The sequence below is a fragment of the Coenobita brevimanus genome, chromosome 18 (genome assembly GCF_032717465.1).
Source record: "Coenobita brevimanus isolate Jiangsu-jjx chromosome 18, ASM3271746v2, whole genome shotgun sequence".
NCBI classification, from domain to species: Eukaryota; Metazoa; Arthropoda; class Malacostraca; order Decapoda; family Coenobitidae; genus Coenobita; species Coenobita brevimanus.
In genome coordinates, this window is record NC_136971.1 from 1,484,890 (window position 1) to 1,511,128 (window position 26,239).

Sequence of the window (26,239 nt, forward strand, 5' to 3'; positions counted from 1 at the left end):
GGAACACGGGATTTTGCTGGATGGTGGGGGTGGGCTATTCTTGATTGTTATAAAGAAAAAAGAAAAAAAGCACAGTGTTAGAGGTCTGCTTAGAGGTAATTAAGCACTAAGGCGCCACAGTTCGAGTCCAGGGTGATGGGATATTTTTCTGTCATATAAAAGCTGCCAGAGACGTAGGATGATTTACAGCCAAAATAAGATGGTCTACGGTATCCTAACTTCTGGTCCTCCTACCCTCCGTGCCTCTTTATTCATTTATTTATTTATTTCAGTGCTAATAATAATACTGATATAAGTCACTGTGTAGCGCTGGTATGTTAACTGTACCCGGGGGATGGAGGCACACATTCTGGTGAAGAATTATGAGGCTACAGTGAGTGTGCTGGATTCCTCTCTTCTTGTTTCCACCTTCATCTTTCCCGGGTCCTCCAGTCTTGTGGGTCCGGAAACGCAGCGGGGATGGAATGTAGCAGTGCCGGTGCTGCTCACATTCCCGCTAAATCAGGGGTTATGCTATATGGGGTTTAATGCATCTCTAACTTTCCTGGACCGCAGTGGGAGATGGGACGAGCTGGGGGGAGGGCATGTGTTTTTCAGCTAACTCCTTCAACCAGAGGACGTCATTTCTTTATTTTTCCCTTTCTCCAGACGATTTTATTTTGGGGGGGTTATTTTTTCCAAGTTGAGGGGTTGAATATAACTTCCATTAACATCTTTCCCACAGAGTATTTTCCTTGAGCTGAATAAAACCCTTCAGAGAGACTAAATAAAATGATTTAACTTTATTGCACGGAACGGGTTCAGTGGAAAAAAAAAAAAAATTCTCACATTCCGTTCCCAGTCGTCCGTAATAATATAGTAGTGTGTGTGTGTGTGTGTGTGTGTGTGTGTGTGTGTGTGTGTGTGTGTGTGTGTGTGTGTGTGTGGTCAAGAGGAATACGTGTTAAAGGCTTGGATCCATATTTAAAGCTTACGTTGTGTATTCGATTCCTTGTTTATACATTTGTCTTCACTCGAACAATTGCCATATACTTAAACCAGCAGACCAGAGGGATTGGTAACATGAAAATAAGGAAGAAAAGAAGAGATTATTTCTGATACGAGAAAACTGAGACGGAGACATATTTATAGTGCAAAATTATTATGATCCTTGATACATAATGTTGTTGTTTTTGTTTACTGTTGTTGTTGTTATTACTGTTATTATTGTCTGTTGTGCCTTCTCCCCCTCCCCCTCAAGAACAGCAGGTGGCTGGTGGAAGGTCAGTGACTGGCTTCTGTTTACGCCTTCTTGCCTCGCATTGCACCTACTGCTCGGGGGAAGGGGAGAGGACGGGGGACTGGGAAAGGAAGGGGCGGGGGGGCAGGGAATGAAGGGAGGAAGGCAGGCATCATAAACAGGGACTTTGCAGAACGTTCATCAATTATTGTGGGCCGTATTATAGGGGAAGACTGGAGATGTATGGCGGTAATGATGATGAAGAATATAATAATGGTAATAATAATAATACTTGTAATAATCGTAATCATCATCATCATCGTCATCATCATAATAGTGATGATGATAATAATAATAATAATAATAATAAGAGCAACAATAACTGTTTGAAATTAAATGTAAATTGTTGATGTAATATTGATAATTTAGCATATATCACACACACACACACACACACACACACACACACACACACACATATATATATATATATATATATATATATATATATATATATATATATATATATATATATATATATATATATATATATACAATTTTGGTATCATCAATGCAAGATTACAGTCAAAGGTAATCCAGTAAGGCTTTGAAGGCGTATTTCTACTGGGGCCCCATCGTTTCATAAGATCAGATTAAACGAGCACGAAGGTGAGTCATTAGTTGCTACACTTCTTATTAGGCTAGTCTGTAGGGCAATTAATGGTATATACTGTGTAGCAGTAGGTATACAGAAAATATGCACAGCTTCCATTTAAATTAATAATATATTTGCAGCATATTGTAGCTTCCCCACCTTAACTTGGTGGAGATTTTCATCATTTTATAGCTTATTTGCTGCAGCCAGAATAACAATACCACGGCTGCACACCCTTTCCATAACGCTTTTTTTGTGGCTGTAATCCCATGTTACACCACTGTATTCAGCATGGAGAGATGGCAGTTTTTGGCCAAGTTAAAGTGAACAGAGTATCACATCAGTCGAATATTGGCATGTGGTCATTTGTGTGGTGGGATGACTGGTTATATACTAGTGAAGTACTTGTGTTCTGCACGACTGAGCACTTGTATTTTTGCCCACAACTGCACTTCCGGCCGGTGCAGCAAGAGCAACAACGGTATGCAACGCGTGTGTTTATTGACGAACTGACTGCTGCCGTCACGCCGCCCGGACACACACACACACACACACACACACACACACACACACACACACACACACACACACACACACACACACACACACACACACACACGAACTAAATCGGAGAACGGGTTAAATTTGCTCCTTTCCACATGGCAGACAAAAGCAAATCAAAACACAGTCGCCTTGCACAACATCCATTCAGTTGCTGATGGCTAAACAAATGACGTTAAAAAGAAAAAGAAAAAAGAGGGTTTAGAATTTATACCTATTGACTGCACGAGTCATTCAAGTAGATAGTCAGTTTTTGCTAAACCTCATTCTTCCCCTAGAACACGATTCGTTACAGTCAACATTTCATCCAGGTCCCGAATAGTAGTGCTGAGGGAACAGGGACGTGGGGAGACGAACTTAGTCCAAGAGTTCAACCATGCCGAGAAATATGAAAAACTGGAGGTCGTAGACAGGAGGAAAGTTGGTTTAAAAGTAGTCATGATGGGGTTAGGAGAGGGTAGGACAGATACAAGACAGACGGTGAAACAGAAGACAAGTGAGGCAGACAGTGGTATGTTTTGGGTTTGGTGGTTGATGTGGACGAGGTGTTAGCTGAGGGGCAGTCGGTGGTGCTCGAACCCACCACTCAGAGCGTCCTCCAAATGTGGGACCAGCACTAAACCGACCAAGCCACAGGGTCACTTAGAGATGGTCAGAGAGATGATTTGCTGTCTTTGCCCCTGATGGAGTTGCACGCTGGTGGTGGCGCAAATGCGACGATGGTGCTCTGATGGCGTGATGGGTGCCTAGTTACGGTTCATGCAATATCTGTCAACATGATCCTGGACTTTTACGTTGATCTTGCAGTTTTACGCTTACCTCCACATCCACCCCACCAGTGACTGACCTTCATCCGTTTGCTGTACCTGTCTTGCTTTTTGGGCCATGTTTCCGTCGACTCAGGAACAGTATTTTTTAGCTGTCTTCGGAGATATCGTATCGTATTTTCCTAAGCGATTTATTTTGCATATTCTACCTTAATAATGCTTTTGCATATTACTGATGTTCACTGTGGCGATACTGAGCAGATATGCAGAAGGTAATGTACAATGTGGAAAATAAATCGCTTAGGAACTGGCACTACGAAATTTCTTCCAGTGGCATTACGGACCCGATATGCTGTTTTGCACCTCTTCCTTTGCAATGCATCTTTCATATTGTGTTTGATCAGCTCTTTTATATATTATCTATAGATCGACACTAAATCCTTAAGTATCACACAGGGATATATCAACTTACAGATACAATAAACTGGTAAGGAAAAAATGTTAGGGAGTCTCCTTATCCTTTTCACCACGACGATTTTTCTTTTTCACTTTGTTCTGTTGTCCTTTTTATTACTCTTGCTACCTTTTCGAACTGAAGGCCTTAGATAGACTCTTCACCAACCCCTTCAGTACAAGAGGCCTCCCCATCTTGAACCATAACATCGGAAATCAGCAAATAATGAATGTTAAAAATGCTCCATCAGATTCAAGAGATTAGTTTTTTTCATTTTTTTTTTATGGTTGTGACACCCTTAGATTTTATTCTTATACTTCTAAATCATTCTATTTTCATTCAGCCTTGGAATAAAGTGTAGCCGAAGGAACCAAAGCCATAACTGCTGTTTGTGCAAGAAGGAAAGAATAAAGAATGATTGTTTATGCTCGCGTGCCTCTCTAGTTCATGTAGAGATAACTGCACACACACACACACACACACACACACACACACACACACACACACACACACACACACACACACACACACACACACACACACACACACACACACACACAAACAAGGTTCATACGTTCCTGTTATACTTGTTTCAGGTGGTCCGCCTAACAAAACAAAACAAAAAAAAATCTCTCAGACTATGGCACACAACCGTCGAATATTAGATCCAGGTCCCTGTTTTACCTCTAGATGATTCACTTCATGACGAGGAATAACTAGCCAGTGAATAATGATTCTCGAAACCCACTGATGCCACGTTCGGAACTCCATCAGGCATTTCAGATCGTTATGAAAGAGTGTCAATTTTTGGACCGTATGCTGGGACGATATTATAGTCAGCAACTGTACTACGGGCCAAGGAAATAATAATGAGATAAATAAATAGATAAACAGATGAATAACGAGTGTTTGTTTCCGCTGGCTTGGTTGTCTAGTTCACGTAGATATAACTGGACGCATACAGACGTTCCTCCCCAGCGTGTTTGGGTTAGGTGCCTCCCTGTGAATAGTAGACCATCGCGAGCACTACTTCCCTCACTATTCCCTGCCTGCATTGTGTCCTGTCTCACTATTTCTCTCACACTGTCCTTCCTCATCCTCTTCCTCCTCATTGCTGGCGTTTTTTATTCACTGTTCTTATCGCCTTTGCATTCTGTCGTCTTTTTCACATAGAGTGCGCATTTCACTCTCCTTTAAGTAGTTTCATAACACGTACGTTTAATGTCTAGTGTGTGTGTGTGTGTGTGTGTGTGTGTGTGTGTGTGTGTGTGTGTGTGTGTGTGTGTGTGTGTGTGTGTGTGTGTGTGTGTGCTTAATTTTCGAAAACGTCTGCGGAAACATCGATCTTTCTTTTCCCTCCTCCAGTCCACCTTAATCTCAACATTTTGGGCCAGTGATAACAGGTGTGCCCCCCCCCCCCTCCTATGGCCCTGGAGGCGCCATTGTACCATTTACCTGTCATCTTTTTCCATCTTCCCTCATTTATTTTTCTGCCTGGCTGTCTTTCATTTTCTCCCTCGTTCCTGTTCATTCTTTATTTCTTTAATTTTGCTCACTTCCTTCTTGTCTTCACACTCATTCACTGTTACGCTCTTCGTCTCTCTCTCTCTCTCTCCCTCTCTCTCTCTCTCTCAAATGGTCTGAGTCATACGATTGGCTATTTCCGCTTTTCCCTTCTTTCATCCCTTAGTGCTCTCTCTCTCTCTCTCTCTCTTTCTCTCTTCATTCCCACATTTCTTGTTGATTTGAAGATATTTTTTCAGTGATCAAGTTATTCATCGATTTTTCCATGACAAGTGTGAGAATGTTAATGATTTTGTGTAATTTTTGTGTTCATATATTTTTTATTTTATTTTAACATGACATTTTATTTGCATTGTTTTATCAGTCGGTGGCAATGACCTTTGAGTTTACGATGCCAAGTCCTTCCTACTTCCCTGTCTTCTCTCTCTCTCTCTCTCTCTCTCTCTCTCTCTCTCTCTCTCTCTCTCTCTCTCTCCTTCGTAAACTCCCGTAATTCCTCAGGTTCCGTGATAAGAGTGAGTTATTATCAAAGCCAAACCACCCAGAAAGAACTGTAAGGTCTGTGTGGTCTGAAAATCTAACTGTGAGGTCTGTGTGGTCTGTAAATCTGTGTAACTGTAAGGTCTGTGTGGTCTGTAAATCTGTAACTCTTCATGCTTCTCCGTCTCTGATTCCTCTCGGTCTTTCCCCACAGGTTCGGGTCCGACTTGGTGCTAGTAGAGAGTTACGACCAAAACAACTTTACGGAGTCTCTTGCCCACCGCCAACTGGACGATCCCTCCAACAGCTACTGGCTCGGTCTGGTCTCCCTCAACGACCTCTCCACCAACACCCTTGAGAGTGCCAGTGGAAAGCATGTCTCCCTTTATTCTGGTAAGTCCCAGGGATCAGTCTCTACTCGTACATTCGTTGGACCAGATTCACGGGCAAATTCTCTGACAGTCTTCCCTCATCAGCTTCCTCTGGTCAGTTCTTTCATGTTCAGTAGTCTTACCGCCTCTGCACATACATACGAAGTGCACATTTCACTCTACCTTCACTCCATATCCTTACGACCATCGCCCTCTTGTAACTCAGAGTCAACAAAACTCATGATCATTTGCCTCTCGCATCTCAGATTCAACAAGCCTCACGATCATCTCCATCTCGTAACTCACACCCAGCACCTCTTTTCCTTGTCCTTACTGTAAAAATAAATCTCCCTCACACGTCAGTCTTCCTCCACGGCCTGTTTTGCGTGAAGGACAAATAAATGAGAATACCGGATCTTTCCACGCCTCATGTTTTTCCTGCAAAAGCCAGTCTGAGTTACTAGAGTGAGTTTATCGTCAGCTTGTTCGTGACTCATCCATGATCCACCCTGGTCAGAAGGGGAGTTGAATCGACAGGTGTTTCTGCGTAACAGCTCACTTCCGCAAATCACAAGCGAATGCACAGGCCACTACATAACAGGGTTGGAAAGAACATCAACAGTGCGTGGGCCGTAGCGCAGAAACATCCCTGCATTCAATCGTACTATTTAACCTCCTGTATCAGAATGACGTCCGTTTCTGTTGTTCTTTCCAATTCTTGACAATTAAATTTTGCTTAAGATCGACAGTTGGAACTAAAGGGATTTGGTACGGATTTGAATATGAAATGTCATTCTTAGTTGCATACCGTTGTTTAGCATCAGCAAGATTGAACCATATAGGACGTAAACCTGATTCAAAGGGTTAAGTCTGTCCTGTGAATGATTATTTCACGCATTATCCACAGTAATTAAATATACTCTCTTTAGATAATATACAGTACAGTGACTAGATGACAAAAATACTAATAATTAGATAGAATAGACAGAATACATGAATGCAACACCACCACCAAGTAAGTGAAGGGAAGGAACTGATTTACTCAGTTGTAATTCAGTGCAAAGTTTGTGGTTTGAAAACCTATGTGCGCATTTCCGCGGCCAACCATATGTGCTGTGTCCACATGAAAAAAAGTTGCAGTGGATCCTTTATGTTTCCACCCTGCCTAAACAGTGTGATAACGTTAACAAGTGAGACATAACATTAGCTCGGGTTTCTGGCTGGTTTGAGTAGGTTTAGTACGATGTATCTGATAACTGGATGCCAATAAGATGACTCAGGTTTGTGTGTGGATGTAACTTCATTTACTCTTTATATTACATTCAGACACGGGATTTTTCTGTTGTCTAATTACTCTGTCTGGCGGTAGTCACAGTATATTTGTAAAATACATATGGGCTTAAATGGACTATATGGGCACTGCTTAGTTAAAAATATCATCCGATGAGATGGTTCCTTCTGTAAGTTTAGGCGAGTTGGCAATAAGTGACAGTGAATTCAGCCTTTGAAAGCGCCTAGCAGTACACGAAACATTATGAGAATATGTGCAGTTTTGAAACATAAATTCGTCAAATATGCCACCACTTCTGCTTGTCACTGCCTTCTGGTGCCCGACCTTCCTAAGCTGAGAGAGGTCTGGTGTGTTTTATTGTCCATAGGTGATTCTTGTTGGCATAGTGCTTTCTCTGTATCTAGACACAGTGTAATAGTCAACCTTTTACAGTTCATTTTATTGTTGTTGCCTCCAGACGATTTTATTGAACGTGGGAAAGATCTCATGTACTGAAAGGATTGAGGAACGCCGTGTCTAACCTCTCCATTAAAAAAAAAAAAAATGTCTACGGGAAAGTGAATAAAATCGACTCGTGGCAACAAGAATAATATACAAAAATGCATCATTGGAGTGAGAATTTATGACCCAAGCTATATTGTGTACAGTCACAGTCAATAGTCCTTTCACTCGGCCTTCAAACTGCGTCAGGAGGTAATGGGTCCTTGAAACCATCCAGCAATACTGAAGCTGGTTGGAAGTGTTGTAATCCCGCATCATTAGTGTCGCAGCCCCAGACGTATTGAAGGATTAATGACTGAATCTGTGCATCTTGTGCCAACGTAGCGGTCTGGTCTCAGGAAAAGTCTCAGGTGTAGGGCGGCGAGTGTGTGCGTGTATGCCAGTATGTGAATGTGTGTGAGTTTGGGAGAGACTGTGTGCGTGTATGGGAGGGTGACCGTGCGTGCTACTGAGTGAGGGTGTGTACATGTAAGTAGGCGCAATGAAATATTAAAATAATATATATTCCTGGCTATACATGTACTTTTTTATTAATTTATTTATTTGTCCAACAGGGTTCTGGTCCCAGGGTGAGCCACAGGTGTCTGGCGGCGAGTGTGTGCGTGCCCGCCTGTCCGATCAACACCAGTCCTGGGAGCTCAACAGCTGTGAGTCCCTCTTGCCCTTCATGTGTCGGGTGGCGGCATGTACCAGCGGCTCCGTCCACTGCTCCAACGGCCGATGCGTTAATAAGGTAACTTCATAGCACTCACACAGCACACCTCTTGCTGTCTCGCTGTGATAACTCAGTAACCACAATATCAGTAGTATCAGTCAAAGACAATTACCAGCCACAGTTTCAGCAAAATGTATGGCTGAGTAAATGAACACTAGGTACTCGTAGACCTTGTTATCAAGTTCCTGCTCCATAGAACTGTGAACAAAAACTATAGCAGACAGTAGACTTTTTCATTTTCCTTATCGTCCTGACTAATATGGGGGGTGACAGGCATTCAAAAATAAAAACAGAAACCTGCAAACGTCAGAGAAGAGTCAGCGGATTGCCTGTTGAATAAAGCTACTTACTTATCGTCCAAGGCTTCGAGGTTTTCATCTCCACTTCACAGGCCATGCACATATAATAATATAGGAATTAACATCCACACGCAGTCCTTTTGAAGCATGTGTACTGATTCAAATGTTTCGAATAAGGCCATTCATAGTGCCATCCACTTTGTGTCTTTAAGCTGCTCTACCTCTCGCTTCCTTTACACACTTACCTTTTGTTTCCATCATTATTGTACCTACCAGTCCTTTCCATTCAGATACACATTCCACAGTGATTTCCGTTCTCTCTCAATAACCATTGTTTTTCTCTCTTGTAGATGTACTTCCGCACTTCGTCACTCACAGTCACAAAATTCTGTACCGGTTTATACTGTAAATATTCCATTCACTATTGGCACACTTGAAGAGGTTCCGATTTGTGCCGAAACTGTTGTATCTCAAAAAAAAAAAAAAAAAAAAAAAGAAAGAAAGAGAAAATCTATATGTAAGTATACTTCTTTCATCAGAACAAGTGACGGCGCTATAATATCAAGACACAAATTTACTTTTTTTTTTTCTTTTTTTCCCCAGGCCTTCCTGTGCGACGGGCAGAACGACTGTGGCGACATGTCTGATGAGATGGACTGTCCCAACCAGTGCAACTACTACATGCGGTCCTCGGGTGATTCCATAGAGAGTCCAGATTACCCCAAGAAGTACAGACCCAATATGGACTGCAAGTGGACTCTGGAGGGACCTGTAGGACACAACATCGTCCTCCAGTTCTTTGAGTTCGACACAGAGACTAACTTCGACACGGTTCAGATCTTGACCGGCGGGAGGACTGAGGATTCGGCAGTGTCCCTCACGACGCTATCGGGGAGGCAGGACTTGACTGATAAGCTCTTTGTGTCCGCCTCGAACTTCATGATCGTCAAATTTAAGACAGATGCTTCAGTTGAGAAAAGGGGATTCAGGTAAGAAATTTATAGATATATTTTGTATTTGTGCTTTTATAAAGGGAGGTGCTTTAAAATCGCATCCACAGACTGCTGATCTGTTTGCATCACAACGAAAAGATATCCAGCATAAGTAGTTTCACTGTGGAGGCATGGAAGTCACGAAGGATAATATGCTGATGTTAATGGTTCATGTCCTTACCAACATCGCTGCTAAAGGTGACTGTTGTAGCGGCAACGGAGAAGTGAAGGTTTTATTGGTTAGCAACACAACGAAAAACAGGAACCGTGGAAGCGGCCTTTACAGTTTATGTATTGTAAGAGATTGCACGTAATTTCTGGAAATAACCCTTTAGAATTTAAGTATTATAAGACTATATAAGATCTGAAAGTAAGTTTGTCTGGAAATGCGAAGTCACTTTCCCATCCCATTTCATTGTTTTATTACATAATTTTCTTGCCACCCCGACCACACCACATCCCTGGCAGCGACCACAGCACTCTCCTACTCTCACTCACATCTTACCTCTCACCTCCCCCCTCCACCCTCACTACCACCCCCTCATACACCCACACCTTTCACCATTCACTCCTTTGTTCATTTTGCCGCCATTTTTCAGTAATTCCTTTATTTGTCCATAATACTCTATGCTTCCCGCCACTTGCACCTCACCCTGAAATTTACTTCCTATCCCCTCCTTCCTTCTAAGCTGACGGCCAGCTGCACAATATTTGGGGTGCTTTCTTTATCAATTACTTCCACAAATATACCCACATCACCCACCACTCACTGATTCCCTCCTCCTTCTCGTTTCTACTGTACTTATATACTGCCTTCATTCTTGCATTCATCAGTGTCCACTCCCTCCATAGCCTTCTTCTTTGATATCCTTGTCTAATCTTAATTATATAAAAGCTGGCCAGAATGGATCCATCGGCCAACTGCAAATATCCTCGTTTCTTATGTTCTTACTCATTGTACTCCTTCAGTACTCACACGCACACTGAAATGACAACCCACACTCACTTACCCACCTGTCACTCACCACCTTCCCCCCCCCCCACATCTCCACTCCTTACCCACTTACCCATTTCTCACTTCCCACCTTCCCACACCTCTCCTTCCCCTACTCACCTACGGTCCTGGTCGTTTCGGCCATAAGTCATTTAGGTCGTTACGACCAAACTATCCGAGACTTCATCAGGATGACAGTGCTGAAGTTAGGTTACGTCTTAACGACCTAAACGTCTGACGGCCGGAACGTCTTACGCCGGAACGTCTGACGGCCGAAACGTCCTGAGCTCCTCACCTACCCACCTCATTCTCTCCCCAACTTCCCCCCAACTCTCCACCCCAACTCACCTACCCACCTCCCATTCCTAACCATCTCCCCATCCCTCCACTTCTACTCACCTACCCACCTTTCCCCACCTTTCCACCCCCTACTCACCTTACTCACCTACCCATCTCTCACTCCTCACCTTCCCCTTCCCTCCCCATCCCCCACTCACCTGTCCCTCCCCCAGGGCCTCATGGAAGACCGAGCCCCAGGACTGTGGCGGTGAGCTGATCGCCACGCCGCAGGAGCAGCTCATGACCTCTCACAACTACCCCCTCCACTACCCCGGCGGCCTCGAGTGTCTCTACCTCATCAAGACGCAGCAGGGGCGAGTCATCACGCTGGAGATTCTCGACCTCGACTTTGAAAATGGTAGGTAGTGGAGTCACGCTCGAGATTCATGACTTCGACCTTGAAAATGATTGGTAGTGTAATCATTCTAGAATTTTTCATGTCGACCTTGAAAATGGTTGCTTGGATAATCTCGTTCTTGAGTTTTATGTCGTCCTTGAAAATAATTGGCAGCAGAATCACTCACTCTCTTGAACCTCCACCTTGAAACTGACTGGTAGTAGAATCACAGTCTGGTATTGTCAGAACACCTTTACGTGGAGCAAACAGTGTTTCTAATCGCTGGACTCCCACCTTCCCCTCTCACAGAGAAAGACTTTATCCTGGTGCGTGACGGTGACTCCCCTTCTGACTCCCTGCTGGCCAGACTCACAGGTCCACAGTCAGACAACCCTCGCTTCATCGTCTCCACCGGCCCCGTCCTCTACTTCTACGTCTACACCAGTCTCGGCGTCTCCCACAGGGGCTTCAGGATCAAGTACGACGCTTAGTATATCTTTGTTTGCATATATTGGCGTGTTGTGTTGGTGTACTAAGACTGGAGCTTTTTCTTGTGGGCTAAAAGGGGTTCATTACTCGTAGGATTATGCTGTTGATTATAATGTACAAAAATGCTAAATGTCATGTTCAGTAATTTACAATAAAGCTATCCAATCATTAGTGTTCGCTTTAATAGTTTTACTGACGCCATTAGGGAACAATACTGCCATTTCTATAGTTATTAGTATTACTGACACGCTTCCAACCCCACAATGATGATGGCGATAATATTGACTGTAGTCCAAAAATCACCTACCATTATCCTCCCCCTTGATTCCGAGCTAACTTTCCCATTGGCACTCCCTCAAGGTCCATCTCCTTATAGTCCTTACCATACTCCTCCTCGACTCAGCCACTTCTCCTACTTCCACACACCAGGTACCTTAATCCTCCTGACCATAACCCTCCTCCTCCTCCTCAACACTCATGTAACTCAGTCCCTCCTACCCCCGTCAAGGTACTACTCAGGCTGCTCCATGACCCTTGACGCCAGCCAGGGCAGCATCTCGTCCCCGGCTTTCGGCATCAAGGACTACCCCACCAACCAGGAATGTCGCTACCTCCTCAGGCGACCCGGCGGCGGACCTCTCTCACTCAAGGTAATGCCAAGCCCGCCACATGCACCACTAACTATCTATCTATCTATCTATTGCCAGACGCCTCAATCCCGTTTGGGGTGGCCACAAACAAATCGCCTCCATGTCGCCCTGTCCCCCGCCATTCCACTGCCCTGCTCCCAACTCACACCTCCCTCTCTCATATACCTCTCCACCCCATCCCTCCATCTCATCCTCGGCCTCCCCCTCCCCCACTAACACAGCTTGAAAAAAAAAAAATGTTAACCCTTTCAAGCCGAGGACGTACTTTTAATCGTAATGGACAAGAATGGTTACGAGGGAAAAGTGAACCAATTATAATTTTAGTTATATTCCTTGCCACCAACAGACGATTTCATCCACTTTGGTGTACTGACTTCGAACTGGAGGCGTTAAGTAGAGTTTCATCCATTAACTCCTGGAGAATAGTTAGCCTTCAGGATCCGTACGGCCTGAAAGTGTATAGCACAATTCCACGTCCATGTCAGGCGTGTGCATGCCGGCCGCTACAGAACATACCTACTGGAAGGCGCCTCTCATGAGCTAAATAAAACAGTCCAATAATAGCATGGATAAAATAAAAATGACGTCCTCAGGGTGAAGGGTTAAATTTGTCACTTATTACGGCCCCAGATGATTTGGTATACCACAGATTGTGTGTGTATGTGTGTTTGTGTGTGTACGTGAGAGAGAGAGAGAGAGAGAGAGAGAGAGAGAGAGTCAGTCAATATATTCCTTGTTAAAAGAGAGAGAAAAAAAAAAGATGAAAAGAGAAACAGAAAATGAACAAGAGAGAGCACTAACATTTTAATTTGTTTTGCAACCCACTTTCTCTTTGCAAATCTCCCTTCCTTTCACTTTCGTCCCGACACGCTTGAGCATTCGGCACAGTCCTCTCACTTCGGCTACCTCTAATGTTTTCGCCACCCCCACAGCCAAACCTCTTCACTCCAACAACTATTTTCTTTTTCTTAGGCTACTTCCAGACGATTTCCTGTAGTTTAGAGAAAGGACTAATGATGAAAGGAAAATTAAGGGAGTATATAAGCCCGTCAGTATGAAAGGTCTCCCCTAAGCTGGATATCATCGTCTGGTGATGGGAAGAATAAGATTTAAAACACATCATCGTGCTCAAGTGGTTAAAATATTTGTCACATAATTCACCCACAAAATAATCCCATCTCCCCAATTAGGTATTGTTCGATCATTCATTGTTTATCTCTCATCACTGCTAACAATATTTTCTTCTTCCTTCCCCCTCTGCCGCTCAAACATTCGCCACTTCTTACCATCCTCCATTCCAGTATTATTATTCTCGCCACTCCAGTATTATTCCTTCCTCCTCCTTGTACCATACTTCGACCATTTGGCATATAAGTCACCATGTACAATTCTCAGTAACTGTTTTTCCCTCCTTCAGATACAGTTCAAGCATTTGGCATTTGTTTATCGCCACCCAATACTTATTCTCCCTCCCTCCTGCCACAGCTAAAGCAATTGCCGTATTACTCGTCATCCACCCCCCCTCCCTCCTCCCTCTTCCGCCGACCTGAGTTCAAGGATTTTTCACGTAATTCACAACAATCCCCCTGTAATAATTCCTCCCTCCCTTCCTTCTCGCCTCAGTGAAAAAACACGTAGCTTTTATCCTTTTTATTGTTCTCTGGACCCTGCTTCATCCCATCCGTAGCTGGGAAAAGAGGTTAGGGTGATGATGATGATGATGATGATGGTGATGATAACTTTCTGTCATGCATAATTCTCAGTGATATCCTTCCTTCCCCTGCTACGACGGATTTGGATTTGGCACATAACTTATCATGCACCATTCTTGTTAATAATTCCTCCTCCCTCCTCCTTCTCTCCTCAGTTCAACTCCTTCGACGTCGAGCGTAAGGACACAGTTCAGGTGTACGATGGGACCACCTCCTCCCAGGGCATCAGACTCCACTCAGGCAGCGGGTTCTCCTCCAACAACCCTCCTGCCATAACCCTCACTGCTGACTCAGGCGCCATGGTTATCATATTCAACTCCGACCCACTGAGGCCCGCTAAAGGATGGTCCGCCAATTTCTCTGCTGGTGAGGAGTAATAATTTTGACGATGATGGTGGTGATGGTGATGATGATGATGATTGTAATGATGTTGATGGTACTGTGGAAAGTGACAAGGCTAACACTTAAATGATCTTACAGGGCCAATTCTTCACAATAACACACGTATTTGTTCCTTCGTAATCACCTCTCTAAAAATTCCTTTTCCCCTTGCTTGTATTCATTCAGCTTTAATGACCTTGTGCAGTCGACAGGTACTAATCCTAAGCTTCCCTCATCTCTCCTCTCACCCACCTCACTGTCTTTGCAATCTCCCTCCCCCTCCCCCCAACATTCACCCTCCCTCTCTCATCCACACTTTCTCTTACACATTCTCACCTTCATTTACGTTCCCTGACAACTCTTCCTCGCACAACCTGTCCTTCACACCCTTGCACACTCACCCCCTTCTCTACGCCACACACACAGACTCTTACACACTTTCTCCTTCACGCATCTCTCCCTCACGCACACTCCCTTACAGTTTTTATGTCACACATGCTCCTGAACACACCTTTCCCCCCTTCTCTTGCACACACACACACACACACACACACACACACACACACACACACACACACACACACACACACTTCTTCAAGGACGCCCAAATCGACGTACTCATTCTCTCACTTTTTTACACACACACACACACACACACACACACACACACACACACACACACACACACACACACACACACACACACACACACGCGCACGCACGCACGCACGCACGCACGCACGCACGCACGCACGCACGCACACACACACACACACACACACACACACACACACACACACACACACACACACACACACACACATCTCCCTGACACAGTCTGCCCTTCTCTCGGTACCTCACACACTCTTTCCTCCATCTCTTCCCTCCCTGACAGACCCCATCTCTCACACACTTCCTCTCTATCGCCCCCTCACGCACTCATTCAGTCACTGTACCTCCTTACAGACTCCCTTTGCCATGCACTCTCTCTCACAATCCCTCTCACCCCTCTCACGCACTCTTCCCTAACCATCTTTACATACAATTTTTGTCCACATCGTTCCTCAGACTGCCCTACCCTTGTGGCTGGTGAGGGAGCCATCGCCTCCTCCCGGGACACCTCCTTCGGCAGCATGGTGACCTACACGTGTCCCATGGGCCAGGAGTTCGCCAACAACAAGACCTCCATCGTCACCAAATGTCTCCCAGGCGGTTCATGGTCCATCGATTACATTCCCAAGTGCCAAGGTAACAATATGAATTATTATAAACATGGCTGTAGTATCAAGACAGGTATTTAAGACAATTACGGTACCTTTGATGATAATAAGCTGCTTAATTATGAAGTCACTTATTTGAGAGAGATGCTTTTGATATTACGTTCCTTGATCATCAATACAGAAAGTTAGAAATGCCTTTGATAATTTTGTAGTATATTATTTAATTATGAACACAATTATCTACGAAATATACCCGTAACGGTATTTGGTTGTATAAATTTGAACATAAACATTTTAAAGAAATGCCTGTGATACGAAATTGCTAACGAGTAAATATTCTGTGTACTTTTCGTTTGTCTACATTAATCTCTCACCCTGTGTGTCCTCCAGTGGTGTATTGCGGGCCCGTGCCTCAGATCGACAACGGGTTCAGCATCGGAGCGACCAACGTGACTTACGGGGGACAGGCCACCTACCAATGCTATGCTGGATTTGGCTTCCCCAGCGGAGAGCCCATAGAGACCATCACTTGCAAGGAAGGGGGACACTGGGAAAAGCTGCCCGAGTGTTTGGGTAAGGAGACTGGGCTTGTCGAGACCTGAATACCCACACAAATTTTCGATTAGTTCCCTGTCATTGTTGTTTGAGGGCAGTGGGTCTGGGCAGGGATGTTCTGCTTGTGTGTGTGTGTGTGTGTGTGTGTGTGTGTGTGTGTGTGTGTGTGTGTGTGTGTGTGTGTGTGTTTATTCCAGTCTATGCCTTTTACTCATTGCATGCATGTGTTTGTCAGCCTCACAGTGTCCGGCGTTACCCGAGACACCCCACGCAGAGCAGAAGGTACTGAACGGCGGTGGACGCAGCTATGGCACGGTGGTAAGGTTTGAGTGTGAGCCAGGCTACTTCCGTACTGGCCTGCCCGTCATCCACTGCATGTCAAACGGCTCGTGGTCCGGAGCTGTACCCACCTGCTCCAGGATACGCTGCTACGAGTACCCTGAGGTGAGCATGTAGGAGCATTACGAGAGCAAAATTTAGTTTATATTATTCAAGGACCGTAATGAGTTCCTCGGTGATTGGTTTAAGTAATGATCTTGGAGAGCTGTGTCTAGACTTTATTGACAGGTATTTACACAGGAAGAAAACACACACACACACACACACACACACACACACGAGTACCATGATGTCAGCACGTTTGGGTTTTACGAGGTTCAATAATACTCTTTTCTGAAATTCAGTGGACGTCGATTGGTTTAAGTCACGTCACTCAGAAATCGTCTGTATATTGTTTTCTTGTTCTCTCCTGACGATTTTATTCAGCTGAGATTGACGCGTAGAATATTGAGTGTTAAATATGTTTTGCATTAACCACCTTACTCACACGATTGCGTCCCCAGTCAGTGAGTTAATGAGGTCTTAGTATCGTCACCATTAACTCCTTCTTGGTCAGGACGACTCTAGTATTCTATTACACCTCACGTCAGGCAGTTTGATTTATAGAAGAGTGAGCCATAGGTGCACGCTGGCGATTGTTCTCCCGTACTATACTTAATCTGTCTTTTATGGATCTACACCACACGATCTTTGCGGAAGGTAGAAAAGTGGGTCTGGATAATGAATGAATGAATGTGTGAATGATGATGATGATGGTGATGATGATGATGATTAACCCATTATTTTCTCTGCTGTTGCATTGTCGCGACTGTTATCCTCAGTGAATTAATGAAGCCTTGTTCCCCAGATCGCCAATGGTTTCGTATCTGACCTGACGAAGGACTACTATTACGGTGACGAGGCGCGGGTACAGTGTCACCGTGGGTACACCCTGGTCGGCTCCTCCATCATACAGTGCGGCCCAGACCAGAAGTTCATCAACCTGCCCATGTGTCAAGGTTGGAGCTCAGGACTTATTCTTTGCTATCCTTGTCTTATTTTTTTATCAAATATTCAAACTTTTTCGTTATCAAGTATCAAGCTTTTCTCTCTCAAACATCCAGCTTTTTCCTACTGATCATCAAGCTTTCTTCCATCAAATATCAAGCTCTTCATATCAAATGCCCCTAAACCTTCTTCTTCTGAGACTGTATTTGTAAATTTTTTCAACCTTAAGCTGTAATAACACTGCTTAAATGTTTGTTTGTTTTCTCTCGTAGCTGCCAAAGATTACAGAAGCGAATCAGAGAGAATATTCAAGTGATGAATTGAAAATGGTTTGGGTAATGGTTTCCTGTTCTGGAGACTTGTATATCCTGTAAATTGTCTAAGTTTCTTCATAAATGCTTCCACATTTAGCTATATTCATAAAGGATCATAATCAGTGGTTACAACAAGCCTCCATAGCATTGGATTGCTGTCAAAAATCACTTCCTTTGGTCGTAATTTTTCACCGCTAATCACCCTAGTTTGGTTGTGAAGTGTTTGGTGAACGTTTGAGTGAGGATGAAAATATAACCAGTCATATACAATCCTCAGTCCCTTCACTTTGATGCCATATATTTCATTCTACTCGGGTTACCACCAGAAAGATTATATTCAAGTTAGGAAGGACTTGTAATATGAAGGGATTAATGGAGGCTGTACCTAACCCCTCCATTTCGAAAAATCTCTCCTATGATAAAGAGAGTCGTCTTAAGGTAGCAGAAATTTATTAAAATAAAAAAAAAGTACGCTGTGGGATTGAAGGACTCAGGAAAAATATAAACAAGGTCCTTGATTCATTCCTTTTTAATACTCGTTTTATTCTAATGACCTAAAATTGCCATCTCCTCATCCTGAGTATTGAGTCTTAACAGCAGATTAACAGGAGAAAATGATGCTGTTCTTGAAGAAACACTATGGAAAGAATTGAGAGCCGTACTGTTGTCTTATTCTTCCACTGAGCTACCTGTAGATGTAATAGGCCACAAAAGGACAAAAATCTAGTTCAAGTTAAGGTGAAACGAGCCTAACCTAATCCCTCCATCTGTGCAGACATCAACGAGTGCGACTCAGCGCAGTGCGACGCGGCCTCCACCGAGTGCCACAACACTCCCGGGGCCTTCACCTGCAAATGCCGACCCGGGTTCAGACCCAACCTGGACTGCAGACCCCGCGGCGACTTGGGCGTGTCCGATGGGGGCATTCCTGACGACGCCATCTCTGTCTCCTCCACCGCGGCAGGCTATGAGAAGAATGTAAGTCCGAGGGAGAGAGACAGCAGTCAGTAGAGGGATGGCTCCGGTATTTCTTTGACCCCTGCAAGAAGATGACCTTGTTTTTCTTTTTTCTTTTTTTTTTCACTACGTCCAAATGATTTACTACAACCATCGTTAAACCTGTCGTAGTGGAGGGGTTAGAACAAGTCTTCATTAAATTCCTCCACTCAGACAGGTCGACCCAGAGCTGGACATAATCGTGAAGTGATAGTAAGAATATGACAAAAGCTACGCCCTCGGACTGAAGGTGTTAACAGTATATTTGTTCTTAATCTTAAAGTTGACTTCTTTTTTTTTTAAGAATGAAATACTGACCACAGACTGACTGCAGATTAACGCCAAATTCAAGAGTGCGATTTGGTATAAATGTTATAAATCGTATCTTTTTAAGCCACTGTTTACAAGAAAGCTGCTGTATAACGCTAAACAGCTGTTGGTTTTTATCTTAGTTACTTCACTGGTTACTTAATATAACGGGAAAAATATATATCCTGCCATGAAACATAATTTTTAAAACGAATTATGACCACTTGTTTATTGAAAAGATGTAACAGTTTCAGGCCAAACTGGACTCTCTTCTGCTTTGAATAGAGACTGAACGTTACCTATGCATTTATATAACGTGGAATGAATAGGAGAGAGACGGATGTGTTCTGTTCCCTTTTACAACTGTGGAGGGTGCAATAAACTTTTTTTTAATGTGGCTAAAATTTTTCCATTAAATGATTTGCGGTGTTGTAATATCAAAACACGTAATTATTTTTCTCCTCTTCCTCCCCAGACGGTGCGCCTCAACTCGAACCTGGGTTGGTGCGGCGCCATCCCCGTCCCTGGGCGTAACTGGGTGATGGTGGACTTGCGGGTGCCCACTGTCATCATTGGCTTCAGGACGCAGCCAGTGGGTCGCTCAGACGGCAAGATTGCTTTCGCCACGTCAATCCGTCTTCAGTACACAGACGACCTGACTGATGTGTTCAGAGAATACACCAACAATGATGGATCCCCAGTTGAGTTTAGAATCACGTCTGGGGCGTCCCTGTCTGTGGTAAACCTGCCCACGCCCGTTGAGGCTCGCTACATCCGCCTCAACATTGCTGACTATGAGGAAGCACCATGTCTTAAATTTGAACTAATGGGTTGTGCACGGCAGGACTGCATCGACGTGAATGAGTGTGCCGACAGGAATGGTGGATGTGATCAACGCTGCATCAACTCCCCTGGTTCCTTCTCGTGCCTCTGCAACGTTGGATACGAACTTTTCACCGAAAATAGAACAGCAGGTTTCTACATTGAGCAGTCTGAATCTGGAATGCGTGATGGAGACAGCTATCGGTTGAACAAGACCTGTGTGAGGAAGATGTGTCCTCAACTGGAATCCCCTGCCAATGGACTGTTGTTGGACACAAGACCAATGTACCACTACGGTGACCTGGTCACCTTCCAGTGCAACTTTGGCTATGTTATGGTTGGGTCAGACACTCTGTCATGCACCAGCACTGGTGCATGGAATGGCACACTGCCAGAATGCCGGTATGCTGCTTGCCAGAATCTGCCAGATGACCCATCACAAGGCCTGACCATCATTACTGCTGATGCTGATGCTGCTTTGGTGCCATTCATGCAAAATGTCAGTATTGCCTGCAGCGCAGAGGGCCGGCCACAGCGGGTGACTCTCACTTCTGGATTCCGAGAGTGTGTGTACGACCCTCGCCCCGGCTTCCCTGACTACTGGTTGGCAGGCATCAACCCAGAGTGTCCTCGTGTTGACTGTGGAGTCCCGGCAGAAACACCTGGCGCCACTTACGGCTTTACAGTTGACACACAATTCGAGTCTTCCTTCTTCTTTGGATGTGAAGAAACCTTCAGCCTGGCTGGGCAGACAAGTCTCAATGACAATGCTGTGCGCTGTCAGGCTGATGCCACTTGGGATTTCGGTGACCTGCGATGTGAAGGACCTGTCTGTTCCGACCCTGGCCACCCTCCTGAGGGCCGTCAGATCGCCACCAGTTATGAGCAAGGGTCACAAGTGTCCTTTGAATGCACCCGCCCTGGCTACATTCCCATCACGGATGACCCAATACAGTGTGTCAGAGAGCCAGAGTGCCGTGTGGTCTCACCTCTTGGGATCACATCAGGCAAAATTCCTGCTTCTGCCATCAATGCTACATCTGAACGTGGCAACTATGAAGCTTACAATGTAAGGCTGAACTCGGCTACAGGCTGGTGTGGACAGCAGGAGGCCTTCACATATGTAACAATTGACCTTGGTTCTGTTCACCGTGTGAAAGCTGTGCTGGTGAAGGGAGTTATCACCAACGATGTGGTAGGTCGTCCTACAGAGATACGTTTCTTCTACAAGGAGCGAAGTGAAGATAACTACATTGTATACTTCCCCAACTTCAATCTGACAGCACGAGACCCAGGTAATTATGGTGAGCTGGCTATGATCACTCTACCTACCGTTGTCAAAGCGAGGTTTGTTATTCTGGGCATTGTCAGCTATGACAAAAACCCGTGCCTTAAGTTTGAACTCATGGGATGTGAAGATGAACCAGCCAGCCAACGCCTCCTGGGCTATGACATGGGATACCCTTGGTGTGTTGACAATGAGCCCCCACAGTTTGCCAACTGTCCACTCAACCCTGTGGTAGTGCAAAAAGGTCGTAATGGCTATTTACCCGTTAATTTCACGGTGCCCACGGCCTATGACAACTCTGGTATGATTGCCAGAACAGAAGTAAGACCAGCTGGTTTCCTTCCTCCTGTGCATGTGCTGGAAGACATGATGGTGGAGTACCTTGCCTTTGACTTTGATGGTAATGTTGCCATCTGCCAGATCAACATCACAGTGCCTGATGACATTCCACCAGCTATCACATGCCCACAGAGTTATGTGATCGAACTGGTAGAACAGCAAGAAAATTATCGAGTCAATTTCAATTCATCCATCACATTGTCTAATGTTAATGTCAGCGACAACAGTGGACAGTACCAGCTGCGTGTGAGGCCAGAAGTGGCGCTGATCCGTGTTGGTGGCTATGAAAATGTCACAGTTATTGCCACTGATCCATCTGGCAACACTGCATCCTGTAACTTCCAGGTCGCCGTACAGGCCACAGCATGTGTGGACTGGGAGCTGCAGGCCCCTGCTAATGGCCAGCTGAACTGTGTCCCAGATGATGGTTCAGGTGTGCAGTGTTTGGCTACTTGTCTTGAAGGCTTCCGCTTTACTGATAACTCTCCAGAAAAGACCTTCACTTGTACAACTGAATCCCTTTGGCAGCCAACTCGTGTGGTTCCTGACTGCGTAAGGGAAGACACAGAACAGGCCAGCTATGACGTTCTAGCTGCAGTGTCATACCGTGCTAATGGAGCTGTGCAACTCACATGCCTTACCCAGTATAAGTCACTATTAGAACAATACTATGAGAGCCTTAATGGAGTGCTCTCCAGCCGTTGTTCAGCTGCTGTCAATGTGGCCATCGATGTGATGTTCCATGACACTGCACTGCGGTTGGCACAGGAGAATGTGGTAGAGGTACGGTACACAGTGCGCCTCACACCTGAAGTGCGCCAGAAACTACTGTATGATTTGTGTGGATCAACTTTGTCCCTCATCTTTGACCTCAGTGTTCCCTCCACGTCGGCTGTCATTGAGCCTATCCTTAACCTGTCATCTGCTGGAACATCCTGCCCACCAATGCGTGCTCTTACATCTAATGTCACGCGAGGGTTTACTTGCAGTGTAGGTGAGGTGCTCAACACAGAAACGTCGGAGGTGCCACGTTGTCTTCACTGCCCTGCTGGTACATTTGCTCCACGTGAAGAGACATCCTGCACGCCCTGTCGTCGTGGATACTACCAAGACCAGAGCCGCCAAGGATCTTGCAAGCGTTGCCCTCCTGGCACATTTACTCGCCATGAAGGTACCAAATCTCTTTTAGAATGTGTACCAGTGTGTGGCTTTGGCACTTATTCTCCAACAGGCCTAGTTCCATGCCTTAATTGTCCTCACAACTCATACACGGAAGAACCACCTGTGGATGGCTTCAAAGAGTGCCAGCCTTGTCCACCTGACACTTTCACTCACGCAGCAGCCACTTCGTCACAACAGCTGTGTCGCCGCAGATGTCGACCTGGTACCTACTCTGACACTGGGCTGGAGCCATGTGCACCCTGCCCTCACAATTACTACCAGCCATATGAAGGTCGTACTTCTTGCTTTGAGTGCCCAACAGGCAACAGGACGGTAGAGTCAGGGGCAGACTCACGTGAGGACTGCGTTGGTGTTACCTGCACAGATGGTATCTGCCAGAACGGCGGTCTTTGCCTTGCACGTAACCACCAAGTTCAGTGTTATTGTCCTGCAGGTTTCACTGGAAGATTCTGTGAGACTGACATCGATGAGTGTGCCTCACAGCCTTGTTACAATGGCGGCACTTGTGTAGATCAGCCTCAGGGCTATCGCTGCCAGTGTGGTGCAGGATACAGTGGTTTACAGTGCCAGGATGAGGAGAGTGAGTGTGTGGAGGGTGCCTGTCCAGACCGTGCCATGTGTAAGGACGACCCTGGCTTAGGATCCTACCAATGTCTGTGCCGCTCTGGATACACAGGCCCAGGATGTAATATTACAGTGAACCCCTGCACCGAACAGGGCAATCCTTGTGACAACAATGCTGCCTGCATCCCTCTTGAACAAGGGCGCTTCCGCTGCCAGTGTCTGCCGGGTTGGGAAGGTCGTCTGTGTGATATCAACATTGATGATTGTGCAGATGATCCCTGTCTGCTTGGTGCCAACTGTACTGATCTGGTGCATGACTTCCACTGTGATTGCCCTACCGGGTTCACTGGTAAGCGATGTCACATAAAGGTAGATCTATGTGCTAACAACCCATGTGGTAATGGTCTTTGTGTTGATAGATTCTTCCATCACGAGTGTGTGTGTGATCCTGGGTGGACAGGGGAGAGTTGTGATCAGGATGAGGATGACTGCATCTCACTACCCTGTCAGAATGGTGGACAGTGCATTGACCAAGTGAATGGATTCCGTTGTGCCTGTGACACTGGCTTCACGGGCAAAACTTGCCAACACACTATTGATGACTGTGCATCTGAGCCATGCCAGAATGGTGGCACCTGTAAGGATGAAGTGGATGGCTTCACGTGTGAGTGTAGGCCTGGATTTGTGGGTCTGCAGTGTGAGGCATCCATTGATGAATGCATCAGCAATCCTTGCAATCCAATTGGTACTGAAAAATGTCTTGATCTTGACAATATGTTCAAATGTCAGTGCCACCCTGGTTATAAAGGTGAATTCTGTGAACATAACATCGATGAGTGTGCATCCTCGCCTTGCCACAATGGTGGTGTGTGCACAGATGGTGTGGCAGACTACAAGTGTTCTTGCCCACCAGGATGGACTGGCAAGCGCTGCGAAGACGACATTGGTGGATGTGAGACTGTGCCGTGCCTGAATGCAGCACAGTGTATTGACCTCTTTGAGGACTACTTCTGTGTGTGTCCTTCTGGTACAGATGGCAAGCGATGCCAGGTGACACCAGAACGTTGTGTTGGCAACCCATGCATGAATGGTGCCTCCTGCCAGGATTATGGCTCCGGCCTCAACTGCACCTGCTCACGAGACTACACCGGCATTGGCTGCCAGTATGAGTTTGACGCATGTGAGGCCGGCCTGTGTGAGAATGGTGCGACTTGTGTGGACCGCGGTCCTGGGTATGAGTGTGTGTGTCCACCCGGGTACACGGGACGCCACTGTGACCAAGACATCGCTGACTGCACCCCAACCTCCTGCCCACCTGGCGCTACCTGTGTCGACCTCACCAACGACTTCTACTGCAAATGTCCATTCAATCTCACTGGCGAAGACTGCAGGAAAGGTGAGTGTCTGCATGAAGGGATGGATGGGTAATGTAATTGTTTTATGTAGGGGTTTGGTATCCAGGGCCTTAATAAGAAACCAAAACCGGTGAACACTTCAGTGACAAAAAAAAAAAAAAAATGACTCCCACTTACGGTAGCTAACAGGTGATATAAACCGCACGTGTGACATTCAGAACATTATCGTTGTTTCCGTAATTTTCGTGACGAGAGACAGGTTGCAATCTTAACTCCTTCGCATTCTGTTGTTTTGACACTTCAAGTTATTATTCAGATGCTAATACCAAGCGATTTCCTTCAGCTGAGGGGAGTTCTAGTGGTCAAAAGGTTGAAAATTTTCATTCATTCATTCATTGCCAGACGCCATGTATCCCAGACGGGGTGGCCAATGGCTTAGAGTTAATTGTTTTACAGGGAGGGGCACTAATCCTCCACCAACCCCACTTGACAGGTAGGGAAAATTACTTCCATTAAATTTATATCGCTGGAAATTCCCTCAGATGAGGAAAAAAGTCTGGTTTTAGCCTGAAAAATAAGTGTTTTCATGGCGGCGAAAGGATTAAGTAAATAGACTCTCACCTGGTTCACTGCACTGTATTTAGATTTGGTATAGATCAATGGCGGGTCATGTATTTATGAAAACGAATCTTTTTTTACTCTCCTTACTTAGAAATTAGATATTCATTACTTAGGTATATGGTAATACTTAGTTCAGTTATTCCGCTTCAGGCTAGAATATATTTTTATCTTATCAGCTGTGCATCATTAACACCATGGTGCAGCCAGGGGAAAAAATTTGCCTTGTATTTCACTTTAACTACGTCTCACTTCCCTATACTTGATAATATTCCCAGTGTGAGACTTGGAATGTGTATCTTATGCACAGACGACTTTTATTTATATGATATGCCAGGCAGGGAAGTGGCGGATATGCCCTAAATATAAACTACACCCGATGGAATAGTAGGTGAATATTGGTCCCTGACTCTAGCATAAAAAATGTGTGGGGCAGGTTTTTGATACCGGAATATGTATTGCAAGGTGGTTCCAAATTATGAGAGAATTACCACACGGGGATAACTGACCTATTTAGTCGTGTCACTGAGCTCCGGGTATTTTTAGAGAGAGGGAGGGAGAGATTAATAAACAAAAAACTAGCTTACATGAAACGATGATGACAGTGATAAAGGTTTTGT

At 45.1% G+C, this 26,239-nt stretch overlaps 1 protein-coding gene across 1 annotated transcript in view; it reads left to right on the forward strand.

Moving 5' to 3' along the window:
• Positions 1 to 8,475: 8,475 nt before the first annotated feature.
• Positions 8,476 to 26,239, forward strand: part of uif (sushi, von Willebrand factor type A, EGF and pentraxin domain-containing protein uif) — a 38,188-nt gene continuing 20,424 nt past the window's right edge. Inside the window, exons 1-12 of the mRNA XM_080266100.1 lie at positions 8,476 to 8,556; positions 9,441 to 9,826; positions 11,336 to 11,520; positions 11,809 to 11,977; positions 12,497 to 12,638; positions 14,506 to 14,716; positions 15,800 to 15,979; positions 16,342 to 16,524; positions 16,742 to 16,950; positions 17,693 to 17,843; positions 18,922 to 19,124; positions 19,927 to 25,042. Of these exons, the coding sequence (XP_080122226.1) occupies positions 8,491 to 8,556; positions 9,441 to 9,826; positions 11,336 to 11,520; positions 11,809 to 11,977; positions 12,497 to 12,638; positions 14,506 to 14,716; positions 15,800 to 15,979; positions 16,342 to 16,524; positions 16,742 to 16,950; positions 17,693 to 17,843; positions 18,922 to 19,124; positions 19,927 to 25,042 (7,201 nt within the window). The 5' untranslated portion in view covers positions 8,476 to 8,490. The remainder of the gene's footprint in view (positions 8,557 to 9,440; positions 9,827 to 11,335; positions 11,521 to 11,808; positions 11,978 to 12,496; positions 12,639 to 14,505; positions 14,717 to 15,799; positions 15,980 to 16,341; positions 16,525 to 16,741; positions 16,951 to 17,692; positions 17,844 to 18,921; positions 19,125 to 19,926; positions 25,043 to 26,239) is intronic.